General features: G+C 40.4%; 1 protein-coding gene across 5 annotated transcripts in view; it reads right to left on the minus strand.

The window, feature by feature from the left end:
- Positions 1 to 14,620, minus strand: part of GPATCH8 (G-patch domain containing 8) — a 264,134-nt gene that overhangs the window by 105,207 nt on the left and 144,307 nt on the right. For 3 of the 5 annotated variants that reach the window (XM_069237916.1, XM_069237918.1, XM_069237920.1), the window contains exon 4: positions 7,863 to 7,930. In XM_069237916.1, the coding sequence (XP_069094017.1) occupies positions 7,863 to 7,930 (68 nt within the window). Of the gene's footprint in view, positions 1 to 7,862; positions 7,931 to 10,528; positions 10,574 to 14,620 lie in introns of all 5 variants that reach the window. The other 2 variants (XM_069237917.1, XM_069237919.1) reach the window with 1 other exon arrangement.

Genomic DNA, 14,620 nt, shown 5'->3' on the forward strand with positions numbered 1-14,620 from the left:
GGTTTCCTCCCACGCAGAGCAACAAATGGGGAAATCTTAGTAATTAAGTTCGGAGTAGTGTGGTAGGCCCAAAGCATCTCTCTGACTGCACATTCTACATTTACATGGTTAGTACAAGCCAATTGAATGCATTCCTTAATCATGCGGTTGGCCCGTTCCGCCAGGCCATTAGCCCTAGGGCAGTACAGAGCGGTAGTGAGATGTTTAATGCCTACCGAGTCCAGGAATTGCTTCATCACTGTAGATGTTAATTGCACACCGTTGTCTGTGATAAGAGTTTCAGGAATTCCTTCCACAGCAAATATGTCCTTAAGGAATGTTATAACAGAATTTGTGGTAATTTGGTTTACAAATCTCGTGGATATCCAATGGGAATGGTAATCAATTAGGACCAAAGCGAATCTTTTTTTGGAGACCAGCATGATTAAGAGGGCCAATAATATCTAAAGCTAGCTTAAATCCACGGTTTGTTGGGAACTTGAACTGGAGAGATGGGCGTTTTGCGAACTGTTTTAGATTTATCACTTGCAGCACAGATAGAACATCCCTTAACTTAATTTTCTATTAAGGAATCCATGTTGGGGAACCAGAAACACTCCCTAACTCTGGCTTTGGTGAGACTACGTCCTAAATGGCCCTCATGGGCAAGTTTTATTATTTTTAATCTAAGGCTCTGGGGAGGTACGATTTTATCGTTTCGGAGTACAAAATTATTCTTTTCATTTATTTCCAACCGCACTTCCCAGAAATCCTTAATGATATCTTCCAGATCTCTCCTCACTAACGGCCACCCCTCTCTAGCTTTTTCCTTTAATAAGGATAATGCATCATCCTGTTTATATGCCAACTCCCATTCCTCATTATTAATGGAAGGTAAGTCAACCAACAGTATGGGAAATTCGTTAATTTCCACCTCCTCCTTGATGTTCATAGGGGATCTAGAAAGAAAATCAGCTGCAGAATTCTTATTACCAGGAATGTATTCCACGTTAAAACAAACATTTTCAAGCCCTAAGATCCATCTGGCTATTCTTGGAGTGCTATTGCTAAATCCCTTGGTGGAGAACACATATACCAGGGGTTTATGATCAGTTCGTAGGGCAAATTGAGTTCCCCAGAGGAAAAACTTGAAATGTTTTATGACCCAGAAGGCCGCCAGGGCCTCTCTTTCGATGACCGAGTAGTTAGCTTCTGCCTTGCTTAAGGCCTTGGATGCAAAAGCTACTATTCTTTCTCTTCCATCGACAATTTGAGACAAGGTAGCACCCAAACCTAATTTGCTGGCATCGTTGTGAGAATTGTCCTCCTGTTATGGTCAAAATTGCATAAGTAAGGTGCCTCCACTATGTCTAGTTTGATCTGCTGGAAGGCACTATTGTGTTCATCAGTCCAAATATATGGTACGTGATTTTTTAATAACTCTCTCAGTTTACATGAGATAGATGAAATTTTTTTAACATATTTGGACATGAATTCAGCCAACCCCAGGAATGATCGTAACTCGTCTTTGTTTTTTGGAGGATCAGCTTTTCTCACCGCATCTACCAGGGAGAATTTGGGTTTAAATCCGTCTTTAGAGATAACGTGTCCTAAGTACTCTACTGAACTCACCCCCAACTGACATTTTTCACTTTTTAATGTGAGCCCCGCTGTCTTCAACTTTTGAAGGACCTCTCTTAAATTCTTATTATGTTCTTCTTCCGAGACACCATAAATCAGCACATCATCCTGGAAGCATAACGTATTAGGTAAATCGCCCAGGATGTTATGCATGATTTTCTGAAAGACAGCTGCCGCCGATGCGAGCCCAAAAGGCATTCTGTTGAACATGAATGAGCCAAATGGGGTGGTAAAAGCTGTGAGCCATTTGGACTCGGGATGCAACTCAACCTGATGATATGCGCTTGAAAGATCCAATACTGAAAAGTATGCTGCTTCCCCCATAGTACTAAGGATCTCATTAATTCTAGGAAGGGGGTACCTCTCGACCCATATGTTCCTATTCAAATCCCTCAAGTCCACACACAGCCTGATATCTTTACCATTACTCTTTTTGGCCACCACAATGGGGGCCAACCATTCCGAACACTCAACTGGTTGTATGATTCCTAAATCTTCTAATCTGTTCAATTCTTCTTTGACCGCACTCTTTAGGAGGTGCGGTATCGACCTAGTCTTGTGTGTTACTGGTTTAGCTTTAGTTTTAAGCTTAATCTTGTGCTGGAAATTTTTTAAAAGCCCTAATTTATCAGAAAAAATTTCTGGGAACTCTCGTATAAAGAATTCACTTCCACTAGGGTTCTCAATACATAACACTTGTTCCGGGTTGTTGGGATCAAGTTTTATCCCCAGTTCTTTTTGGTGTTGCCACCCAAGCAAGCTTGAACCATCTTCCACCACGTAGATTTTACCAACGGTGGAGCGGCCTTTAAAGGAAATAATGCCTGTGAACATCCCACTCAAGCAAATAGGATCCCTATTATACCCCTTGGGACTGATGTCCGCTTGTGATAGCTCAATTTTACTGCCCTTTTCAATCTCATTTAAATCCCGAGAATTAATAATTGTGAATGGAGAGCATGAATCCGCATATACTCTAGTTGGCCTGTTGTTGATGGCTATGGTGCACTCTGGATATTTATTGGAGTTACCACTATCTGAGTTTATTTGCAAAATAATTTTTCCGATCAACTGGGAAGCATCATCCGATTTTTTGTTGTCTGTAAATTTAGAAGAGTCCTTGCACACCCTCGCAAAATGCCCCCTTTTGCTGCATTTTCTGCAAATTGCAGATTTGGCTTGGCAATGAATAGAATTAGCCAAGTGATTACTACTGCCACAGCGGTAACAGGTAAAGTTAGATTTTACATTTGCGTGCAGTTGGGGTTGTTTATTCTTGCCTCTGATATTAAGAATTTTATCATCTTTGGGATCACTCGCAATCTCATTTACCAGTTCATCAACAGGAGTGTGTCTGATTTCCTGTAAACAAATCTCCGTGTGCTCTATAGATTTTGCAATTTCAATAGCTTCCTGCAGATCAGGTTGCCTTTGTAACAATTTTTCCTGAATTTTGGTATTATTTGTGCACCGCACTAGTTGGTCTCTGACGAGAGAGTCATTGAGATCCCCGAACTCACACAAAGCGCACAACCCTCTAAGAGCAGCAATATAATTGGTGACACTTTCCTGCTTGCCTTGACAACGAGAGAAAAATTTGTGACGTTCAAGCACCACGTTAATGCGGTCCCCAAATTGCTTCTCAAGTTTTAAACATGTGGATATATACTCATCCTGAACCTGACCTTCGGGATTATTGGGATCTGGGAGAAAATCGTAAATTTTCCTCCCATGGGTTCCTAAATTGTGTAGCAAAATATGTTGTTTTCTCACAGGATTGAATTTGTCCCCCCCTATTGCTATCAGATAGGATTCGAAAATCCTAAACCAATCCTTCCACGGAATGTTAGGTTCCCCTAATTCATTTAAGAAGGGAATTGGTTGCAACATTCCTGCAGCGGCCATTTTTATACCTCTGAAGCAAATACAATATAATTTACCTTTTAAAAAAAATTATTTATTTTTTTTTTTTTTTTTCCTAGATTAAGTTAGGATAGTCAATTGCCTAGTTACAATATTACATTTGCTATTTGCAGTGTGATTTGCCAAGATATCCTGACAAAAACATGGAACTGGAAATTAGAGAAAAACATTAGCAACAACACAATCCCAACATGCACCTTTAAATTGTATAGCTTACAGTCAATCAGCACCGAAAATTAGAGGAAAATACATTAGCAGCAAGTCAATCCCAGCATACACTTCAAAAATGTAGAGCCGTATCACTAGCTGAGTTAAGACAGGTAAGAATCTTCTCCTTCCAACGTTGGTTGTACTTCCGTGAAATCTCCTTCAAAGTGACTTCCCCGTGCTGTGCCTGTCAGCGTGAGCATGTAACAGGCTAGGCCGTTTCTTGAATGCAGCCTTAACTAACTCCCATACGCCTGTACTGAAGAATCCTTGCTTCGAACTGAATGCGCGATCCACCAGAAACGCAATCAGCGTCGTAACGATTTCTTGTGGGAAGGGAAGTGACAGGAAAGGGACTTTTGATGTTGTCCGAATGACTGCGCTTCCTCAGAGATGAAAAACTGACACGAGCGCGTGTGGAATGCAGCACTCAAAAAAAAAAAACGGGGACGGTGAACGAAGTCTTCTTTTACCAGCGCGCAATAAACAATATGTACGCTGAGGTGAGGAAGGAATTCTGAAGTTTTGTTTTTAATCGCGCTTCAATGGTGCTGGAATGTGAGCGCTCGTAAACATGTGGACAACCACCCATAAATGCTTTATATACTCGCACACTATAAATGACATGTGGTAATAGTCTACCACATATTTTGCAGTAATTGTCAGTAATCTTGAGTCACCCAAAACGGAGATTGTCACACATCCAGCCGGGTAACTTTGTTCGAGAAAATGTGACCTCTCGTGAAATCTTGTTAACTAAGTAGGTAAATCTTAATGAGAATTCACTTCTTGTATGGGTACTTAAAGCGTGAATAAAATTATCACTGGAACAGCCGAAACCAATCAAAAGGGATGGAGATGATAGTGCCCCCTTTCGCACTCCTCGTCGCCAGTGTTATAAAGTCTCTCACACGCAGTACTTATCTTCAGTTCCAGACTTTATTTTCAGCTCCACTGTTCAGCCTTATACAGCTTTTCCAACCTCTTCCTTCAGCACCTCAGCTTACCCTTCTAATCTCCAGCCCCTTCTCAACATTCTAACACAGCCTCCCATCTCCCATTCCAAGTGTTCCATGTTCCCACTACCACGGAGGGGGAAAAGGAACATACCATTCACTGCCCTGTGTTATAATTATTACCTATTACATCTATATGACTATAATTAAATAACAATCTAACATAACAATAAATCTAATACAATGAATAATACACTACACTACTGGTGCTTATTACACCAAGCTAAAGACTACATTACAACAATGATGTTTGAAGAAAAGCTTACTGTCAAATTTGACACCCAAGTTCCTAACTAATTCAGCAGGAAAGGGAGGTGGGATGAGTTCAGATGGCTACCAGGAGTCAGTCCAATTTTCTTTATCTTTTCCAAATATCAGCAATTCAGTTTTGTCCAAATTAAACGTAAGATGATTTTCATTCATCTAATCTCATACTGGCATCAGAGCCTGAACCAGAGTTGGCTGGCCTAATGATTGTGAGAGAAATTATCAATTGCATATCATCTGTGTAAGCCATCACCGCAAACCCAAAAACCTGGACCAGGACAGCCAGAGGGTTCATAGATGTAAAAATAAATAAATGAAAAAAAACAACCTTAGCGATTACCCGTTGCACCAATCACACAATCCAGAGGAATTGCTAGAGACTAAGCTGTGATTATCCAATTTTCCAGTTATGGGTGAATGGTGTACTAAGTTCAGGTACAAATAGAATGCCTTCATGAACACACACAAAACAGAATTCAATACAAAACAGCTATCTGTAAGGAGGTTTGGTAAATTTCAGAACCTGGCTATTCTCTTTCTAGACAGATTTATGATGGTAAACATGCTGGTGATCAAGTAACTGCATCCAATCTCCCAAATGCATAACTTCGAGGTCCATTGCAAGACATCAAGTGGAGGAATGTAAATAAGAGTCTCAGGCTATAAAGACCCAAGCGAGTGTATTGACCCATGACATCTTGGAGACAATGAAGTATTTTCATTAGAACCCAGACCATTATTGTTAGGGTATTCTGAAAGCAGTTCGTGGTTAACTGTTGAGGATTTAAAGCACAGCACTCTTGGGTATAAACTGAAATAATTTTGGTCATCTTCGGCCATGTGTGAGGGCAGAAAGCCTCCCTTTTATGTCCATATCACTACTCTGGAATCATGCCTTTTGAAGGAAGTAAGACTGACTGAAGGACATCCACTTGCTAAGGGAGCAATTTTTGCCAGAGCTTTAACAGTCTGTACCCTGAAGCTTGAAGGTATTAACACAGCTGGTACGAACTTGGTGTTGAAAAATATGGCATACAATAGCTAAGCTGTGAATACACATCTTACAATTTTCAAACAAATTTTCAGTGTATGGGAAGATATCAAATGACACGCAAGTCACTTAGTCTTGTACGTCACTGTGGTTCAATGAAGTGTATACCAAAGGTGTCCGCATATAATATGAGACACTCATGGTCGTAATGGTAGGGTCTGTAACTTCATCAACAACTGTTGAAGTGTGCCTTCTTTTTTCCCATAAGATCAAACATCAATGCCTCTACTGCTTCTATAGGAAGACTGCCTGGTGACAGTGGTTATAATCTCTGATGCTTCTACATTTCTGGTTTCAACTTCAAGTCCTTTATATTAAGGGCCTCGTATAGAAAAGGAAAAAGTTGCTTACTGTGTAATAATTGTCTGGTAAAGGAGTGCGATGAATTCACAGGTTCTGCATACTCCTGCTGCCTAGTGTTGGACTGACATTACAGCATGTTTTTCTTCAAAGACATTTTGAGTCACAGGATGTGCTGTGACTCCATTTCTTAGTCCACAATATCCATGTGCACCAACTCTGTCCTAAATTGCTTTTCGCCTAGCAGGTGAGAAGTGGAAGTGGAGTGTACAGTAAGACCACTACAGTGTGTCATTTGCATTGTCATTTGTTAAAGTTGTTAAGTGTGAGAAAGCCACACGTGCCATCATTTGCAGCTTAAGGGCAGGAGGATAGGCACATGTGGATCTATAGCACTACATGCTAAGAACAGATGATTACAGGGTAAGTAATATTTTCTGTTTGTAGCATGTATTGCTGTAAATACATACACATGTTCTGCATAGACTGTAAAACTGTTTCCTTCTGAGTGGTGGTTAACAGGATGATGAGGTAGATGTTCGGTATAATGATCTTAAGAGTTTGGCCAACCATACCCTGTGCGTCTACAGTACTGCTTTGTAAAGATGTGTAGTATTTATTAGGTCGCTGCCTTGCAGATGTCTGCTAATGAGATGTTACCCAGAAAAGCCTCGGTCGTCCTTTTTGTTTGTACAGTGTGCCCCTTCAAGCTAGAGTATACATTTAGGTTTGGCATTGCGAGTTGGGGTACACTTCAAAATCAACTCTGCAATGACAGCCTAGGAAAGGGGATTAGCAAACGCTACAAAGAGTTGGTTAGTTTTGAGGAAGGGGTCAGTCCTGTAAAGAGCATCCACTTGATGCCTAAGGTGTGTATTGCCCAACTGAATCTGGATGTGGAAACGTGGCTAAATGTGACATTTTGCACCTCGACAGCCACAGCATTTCATTAATGTTTAAACTATGGCCTGAAAGACAACCACCACAACTAGGAGAATAGGAAAAAAAAAGTCTCCTCCTAAGCATCCTGGCCCCTTCAGTCGAAATAAACACTAAAAAACGACAGAAGAGAGGAAATATGCCAACACCCAAAATACAACAATTTGACAAACCGTCCTCTAAGCCCCACTGAGTTGAGAATTCTGTTTTGCACACACACAAATTAAAGATTTGAAAAAAGCAGCGCTACAAAATCCTGACACTAGGGAATGTATTCTCAAGTTTTGTTTTGTTTTTAAATGGAAGAAAATATCATGCTGCTGCTCTAGTCGAGCCCTTAGAATAGGTCCTACCCTAAAACGCATTTATGGAAGCCTTTTAAGGTAAAAGGCCGGCAAGAAAAGCACTAGTACCATACTAAGAAATATGAATACATAACCAGCCAGAGGAGGACTCAAAAACCTAAAACGTGGGTATAGCAATACTAAAATAAAATTGACTAAATAGCACTCTGGAGCATTGTACGGTTTTCTGCTTACCTCCATCTCCATGCGACCCATGCCCATGACGTCATATTTGAGGACAATTGGAATCGGATCTTTCCTTCCTGGAACATGAATACACAAAAAGAGAATTACTCCGCATCAATTTAGCATCAACTCACATTGCATAGTAAGGTTTAGAGTGGTTAGAAATATTGCCTTGGAGTGCAGAGACCATAAAGCTAGTGAACCAAACAAGCCATTCTCACAGCTTACACGGGTATTCCTGTCCCCTTGCCCTCACAAGGCCAGCACTGGGCAACAATACAGTCAGCAAGGCCGAAGGAGAAAAACCAACAGGAAGTATACGCCTTGCATTGCAACCTCTCAAGGTTTGATACAGTTAAAACTGCTCAAGTAAAAAAAAAAACGCGAATTCCAATGCTGCTAAATAATGGCATGCTTTAAATATTAATCACATGCTGTGAGAGACAGGCGTTCCGAACTAAGCCCGAAATTCTGACTACAACATTCAACTCATAAGTTCTGGGGTCCAAATATGGACGGCAGTCATATCTTTGAATACCCAAACGGGAAAATGTAAAGGCCCACAAGAGCAAAGGGCTGGCCAGGTAAGATATCTTTATCCAGGTTGCCGACCTTGTGTGATTTCAACACACACCGATAAATCCCACCGAAGCAAAAGGCTGAACGTTCTGGAAGATTGTACAACTCCGTTTCCCAGACTTGGATTTGGTTATCCATTAAATATTGTTCCCCATTCCACCAATAAAACAAATTAGAATGTTCTATTATGGGTGCTAATAGGCCAAAAGGTAAATGGATTTACAAGTAGTACAAAACCCTGGTAAAACTGTAAGCTGTGAAAAGGACTATTTGCAAAGAAAATTAACATTAAACTAATCAAAACTGTGCTTAAGATTAGCTGTTTTAACAATTTGTTCCAGTGGTAAACAGCCAACCGAAAGCAGAACGGGGCAGACAAAGCATTTACTAACACTTTACTGGTTTTCTATTATGAAATCGTGAAATGGGCTGGGATCTAAATCTAGAAAGTCTGATTTCTTTTAGTATGGGGCATGGTGTGCGTGTTATGTAAATATACAGGATGTTGTGTGTCTGGCTACACATCAATAAATAATACCCGAGTTGTGTGGTAACACCTCTCCCAAAATCGTAGATTAAAAGGGTCGTGTTGCATTTTAACTAACATCAAGAGAATGCCATTTTTGACACATCAACTAAAACAGGAAAAAGCTAAAACTCCAATGAATCACCAATCATAGGTATTCCAACATTCAATGTTCAACATGTGCTGCAGCTCTATCCGCGTGGTATCAGTCAGCCACTGGGCTGCACAGATTAATTCTCTTTCATTTCCTTCAAAGATGAAAGCATTTCAAGACAACTCCTCCAAAAACAAACGCAAACCAAATTGGTCACTAAAACAACTGGAACTCTGAAAAAGTAATATTTTGCTATAGGTAAAGACAGTGCAATTAGAAGACAACTGTATGGAGAATATTCACTGTGTGACTGCACAAGTCCAGCACTTTCTCAGCTGCAAGGAACAGGCACAAAACACTTGAAGTTAAAGTTCCCATTAGGACCAGAAATTAATTCCAGTTGAAAACTGGCTATTAGGCTACAATGTAAACAGGTTAGGAGTCAAATCATAGCCATATTTTATTCATGGCCAATCACATACCCGAATCAAGGACTGCTTCCAATGTAGAAAAGTTCATTCTCAACCCAATGCTAATCAACTTATTGCAATTCAGATGCCCGTCGTGGGCTAGCTCAAATGTGCATGTTATAAACCGCAGGTACATTATTAAAACATGCCTCCTTCATAGTTTATTGACAATCAGTGTTAATTCTCTCACAATCCCTTTGCACTCCCTGCAATCAGAAATGAAGTCCCAAAGCCTTAAACAATGAGTGTCAATCAATCAAATTCTCTATGAGTATGCTTCTATGTCCCCTGAAATAATCTAATTAATGAAATGCCTTGAACATGTTGACCATCTTAGAAGATTACAATATTTAGTCTATGAACCTCCTAAAGAGAACCAGCTTACAAGCTTAAACAGAAGTTGCTGTTGTCTGAAGCCAATGGTATAACAATCAATGACCAGAACTTCTAACCAAACACCCACGAAAACCTCGTTAAAAAAGCATGTGTTGCTACTTTCACTTAGAGACCAAGGATTACTGGGAGAAAGACCCCACTGAGTGCGAAATGGTAAAATGTAATGAAGTGTTGTCTTGTATTTGGTTGCGTGGATTAATGAAATATACACCTTAAAATAAAAGGCCAACCTGCCAGGAAAGTGGTTGAAATCATAGCAGTGTAAGAGTCAATTGTTTAATTTTCATCTCAGTAAGGTGTGAATTTCAGAGGCTAGCTACAACAACCTGTCATCATATGGACAAAAATGTTATCTCAAGTTAACAGCAATTTATTTTCATGGGGTTAGATCTCTTTCATATACAAGGGGTGAGAGTGTAGGAAGAAATCACAATAATTTCACAAATATCCCTTCTTACCATACCCTTAAACGTACTAGTATTAGACAGGTGTGCAGAAAATAAATCAAAGGACCAAGCAAAAGATGAAGGCTACAACAGATAGAAAGAGAAGCCTAACATCGGTGCACGGATGACAAAAAAGGGAGGAAGTCAGACTCAAAATAAATTACCACAGCTAAGTTTACCATCACCACAACAAGTCCGGGGTCATTATGCTGCAAAAAAGAAACACCATTTGTTAGGTAGAGAACTTAAGTGAAGGGGGCAAACAGGCTGCTGGTGGTTGACAAAACAGCACGCCTAAAAGAAATACTGGTAAAAGACAACCTCTCATTCCATCTTCCTCCAAGAGAGAAGTCCTAGGGAATGGAGGAAGAGAAATAAAGCAGAAGCCTTTCCATTGAATTTTCAAACGATGTTTCACCACACATGGAAAGACACGATCCTGAATGCAGCAAGCAGTGTTTGCCCCCACAGTATCACAGGGCAGTGAATTCAGACTTCCGCAGTAAAATATTCACCTGTAGATGAGATCTGTGTGCTCCCATCCTCATGAAGGAATCGTCTCAAAAGAAACACTTTAGTGTGTTATGGGTATTGACAGGAGAGTCGAGGTAGTCGAAGCTTTACACAATGCAGCCAGTCACCATTCTGTTTCATCCAAAAATTCTAACAGTTAACTGGAGGTGGCGTAAATTAAAAACAGAGCCCAGGGAAGGAGAACCGGACCCATCATATTAGAACCTCTGGGGAGAACCTGACAGGTAACGGTAATGGATAAAATAAGTCTTGAAAAATAAATGAAACAAATGAAAATAAATGGGCTAAGAGGAGACCTGGAGTCGCATCTGTGCAAACAAGTGGAACCTCAAGGATGTAAGTTCAATCTGTACAGAGGAAGAACACATCACATCATTTGGACCATGTCCTTCGGGGTAGGATGAGGAGCGGTCAAACAATGTCCCGATAGATCAGTGCAACTTATGGAGTGTAGAGCAGGTATGCTGTTAAAAGCAATTCTCATATAATTAAAGAAAGGCGTGCTTCACACACACTTAACACGGAGTAATTTAGACAAGTATTTGGACATTAACTAGGGTCCAAGCAATCAGTGCAGTAATGTACTGAAAACAGCATTTGTAACTGGAGCAAATGTTTTATCACTAGATTTTTCTGACAAAAATATTATTAAAATAGACAAATCAGTGTATATTAGTTCACCAAAAAAATAAAAAAAGGGTAGGTTCCCTGATAACCCTGCGGACGATAATGCAGACACTGACCAAACAACTGCAAATCAGAGTAGAAATGTTATCTGAAGACAGTGATTGGTTGATGAATCCTTTGAAAATCCCTTAAAGAGCCGGAAACTGAAGCTTACATAGAAAAATACCCCTTTGTACAGTTGTTTGTGTAGTGAAACTGAAATCTTGACATACCACACATGGGCCCTTTTATGAGTGGCCTTTTAATTCTGATAGCGCTTGTAACAGCAGTTACTGGTCTGCTCAAGATTAGGAGAGGCTCACCTGCAGATCACTTCTGGTTGAAAATCCGACCCACAATGACAACGTACCGGATGAATCGGACCCAGAATTGTTGATTCCTTATTTTTGAATGGACCCCTCAGTGTCCAACCTATAACAGACTGGATTTTCTTCATTCACTATCAGTAACGGTAGGTGTGGAGGAAATTCAGCCTATTTACCGGGCCACTCATAATGAGGACCTGTGGTGTGCCACAGTTTTTCATTACTGGACTCTGAAATCCAATGCTCATGAATGAAAATGTAAATAAAAAAAAAAAATCTAAAGGGAAAACCAATGGCCCAAAAATAAACTTAATGCCACTAGAACCAAGCTATATCCAGTTGCTGAGCCCTAATCAGGGTGAAACTGGTCTTTGCTTGTGTTCCGGTTTATGGAGGAACTAGTCTGGCAGATCAGGCTGGACTGTTCCTAGTAGAGCAGGGTCCAAACTGAGGTGACAAGGTGGAAGAATAACTATGGACTGTGATGAGGCCATCAGCGATTGCCAGGGGCTGAGATCAAGTCAAGCATGCCATCCATTACCTTGTTATTGCTGCAGTTGTTGCCCACACCTATACAGATAAACAACAAATGGGTTGGAAACTATGTGTGGTCTTTTGTTTTTAATCCAACATCAATGGAGAAAGGAGTGCACGTTTACAAAGTAAATTTAAAATGGCAATAACTTTTTTCATTTAATAAAAAAATTTAAAAAAAAAAATAAAAAAACACTTTCAATTAAAAAAAATAAATGCTAAATGGGACACACAATAGAACTGCATTATAGTGTTAGTATAGCGCTTATTCATGCTATGTAGTGTAGGAGTGTGGTTGAGCGTTTTCATTGCTTTGAGACTATGTGGGAATTATTTCAACCCCGTGCATGACGGCCAGCAAGGTGAAAATATCAGATTATGGGATGCAACAGTTTGTGGTGTAATCGATTGGGAAGAGTGAGGCACATTTTTATCATGTGTTAAGCTGGCAACTGGGATTAGTTCTGTAGGTCGCGTAAGTGGCTGATACTTAATCACATTTTCCCGATACAATTTTCTAAGCTGGCTGTGCAGGAGGTTGTCCACTTTAATCTTTTGAATGAGGGGAAGGTAACTGGTGTGGATGGAGAAAGAAGAGAGGGGTCGTCAGAGAACTGTCGGTATACACTCTTTCCTTGTACAATTGCCATTATGAGAAGTCAACTAAAGGGATATGCCAGGAGCACTGTGTTACAGTCCTCCTTTTAAGCTCAATAAGAGATGTAACAGGCTAAGACTATTTAGGTCTGGTACAGTGTAATAGGTTAGAGTTTTCTGGTGACCAACACTTTCTTGAACAGCTCTTTGGTATTGGCAGGCCTGATGACTGATTAATATTGAGTGGTTATTTAAGCAGGCTGGTATGGCCTGTATTTGTGCCCTGCGTTTGCCAGCAATGTTTCACAGGTACTTTCACATATTATAGGACTGTCCCATTGAAGAGGATATGTCAAGTAATGAACTGGTATACAATACATGGTAATATTTATTAGACTAAACTGATACTGGAAGGACTGTCATACCAACTAAGCATTCTTTACTATGTGAAGCATGGAAATGGTGAAGAGTACTCTAGTTTGAGGGTCATCATCTGCACAGTTGAAGCAAGTACTTCTGGTCTTCACTGGCGAGGCATAGCTTATGTTTGGAATGAACGTTATTATTTCATTCATATGTCAAGATCATAGTGAGGTTCTATTGAATGGAATTCCCCAACGTGGGTTAGGTGCTTGAACCTATCTGTCATGGTATACTAGTCGTGAAAGTCCATGGATCTGCAATGTTTTCATGCTGGTAGAAATGGTATTGTTCTGAGTTCTATCCCAGGGTTAGCGGTTGATGTACTTATCTTGAGAACATCAACGTTTTTAAATATTTTTTTTTATAACTTTAAATGCTCACGGATACTTGGAATATTGGCTGACAATGACAGCTTCGAGGCCCTACAAAAAGGAAGTGGAGACTCCTGTGAATTTGTTTATCGCATTGCCGTCGGATGATCCAAGGTGCTAGCCTGGAGTACAGAGACCAGTTTTGTTTCTATGGTTCGAACTTCATTTGTAGGAATGGTGGTCCGTTTCCTTGGGAATCGTGGTGGATGATGCAAAATGCCTTGAACATGGACCATATACCAAAGGGTAGCCAGTTAAGTGTTTACAGTACTGGTGTTGTATGTTCTCAGGATGAAGGTGGATGAGGCTTGCTGCAACATTTCAGATTTGGTAAATTATGCGCAAGATGACTGGGAGGCCACCAAGTTAGACTGCAGCAGCAGGGGGGCGTAAGGTCCTTTCATGTAGGATAGGCTATCATGCTCCTTAGTTCTTTGCTCTGACACCCTCTTCCCTCACTGGATGTTGAGTAGGCCCTTATGTTCTATACTGATAAGAACAAGGAGCACTCGGTTGACAAAAAGGTGGAAGTGGAAAACAGTCAAGAAAATAACCTAATCAATGTAGACTGTCATTTGTGTCAAGCAGTGTTATGCCATGCTACATAAGTAGCTGGGTTGCCCAGTGGGGAGAATTCTCATACTACTGTGGAAAATTAGTTATTAGTCAGGAAAACACCACTTCTCTAAGACAGCATCTTCTTTGACTCCGTAGCACAGGACCAACACAGTATGCTACTTCAAAGAATGTGTTTTAAGGGTCAGCAGAGCCAGCACAAAACTAGGATCAATACATCAACCAGTAA

Source organism: Pleurodeles waltl, chromosome 6, assembly GCF_031143425.1.
Source record: "Pleurodeles waltl isolate 20211129_DDA chromosome 6, aPleWal1.hap1.20221129, whole genome shotgun sequence".
Taxonomy (NCBI): Eukaryota; Metazoa; Chordata; class Amphibia; order Caudata; family Salamandridae; genus Pleurodeles; species Pleurodeles waltl.